This window comes from Phytophthora parasitica (assembly GCF_000247585.1).
Source record: "Phytophthora parasitica INRA-310 unplaced genomic scaffold supercont2.24, whole genome shotgun sequence".
Taxonomy (NCBI): Eukaryota; Oomycota; class Peronosporomycetes; order Peronosporales; family Peronosporaceae; genus Phytophthora; species Phytophthora nicotianae.
In genome coordinates this window covers 79481-80264 of record NW_008649010.1, presented here as the reverse complement: position 1 = coordinate 80264, position 784 = coordinate 79481, and the positions used below count along the sequence as shown (strand labels likewise).

General features: G+C 51.3%; 1 protein-coding gene across 1 annotated transcript in view; it reads right to left on the bottom strand.

Moving 5' to 3' along the window:
* The window catches only part of PPTG_22816 (hypothetical protein), a gene marked incomplete at both ends in the record, with an annotated part of 8014 nt that overhangs the window by 3968 nt on the left and 3262 nt on the right, over positions 1-784 (bottom strand). Inside the window, one exon of the mRNA XM_008906552.1 lies at positions 32-777. Coding sequence (XP_008904800.1) covers positions 32-777 — 746 coding nt within the window. The remainder of the gene's footprint in view (positions 1-31; positions 778-784) is intronic.

The following is a 784-nucleotide window of genomic DNA, read 5'->3' as shown; positions in this document are numbered from 1 at the left end:
TGTTGGTTAAACTGTCCGAGATACACCTCACCGCCACCTCCCCGACAGATGTGACGAAGAATGACGACCTTCTCGCGAGGGATCCGAGCTGTAGCGATAACTTCATCATCCCACAACCCAACAAGACTGAGTGGCTTGGGTGATTCACTGTGACCATGTACTGAGGACGTCTCTAGAGATCCTTGGGCAGTCAAGGATCCGTCCTTATCGCCATTTTGAGGGGATTGAAACTCATTAAATGCGTCGTTCTCGTCCATTTCAGCTCCACTTTTTTTACGGGTGCGACGAGCAAGAAGCAGAGCGACAACCAACGCAACTACCAAAGCTGCTGCGGCAATGCCAACTATCGCACCAACGCCGATACTGGAGCTGTCCGAGTCATGATCGACACTTGCAACTGCACCGTTGCTCGACCCTGAAGTACTGCTTCCAATTTGACCAGAGATGCTCTCACTGCTGTAAAATCTGTACAGATCTCGCTGGCACGAGCCTGTGGATAGCGCAGTACTATCAAGTTCAAAGTACAACGAAGGCTCTCCTCCACACGCGTTGTTAGAATACAGCGCCACAACGGCGGATCCATTGGAAAAGAGACTCGTGATGGCCGACTGGTCCCCGAACCCAGACGAGATCTCGCAGCTTCCTGATGCTAGAAACACATCAGCCTCCCCGAATGACGTACAGCTTTTGTTGTCGTATGTCTCCATGATCACGTACGTGAAGTCTCCGAATACCTGTTGAGTATGAGCAAATCTGTCCGAGATGTTACACGCCCGGCTGATGT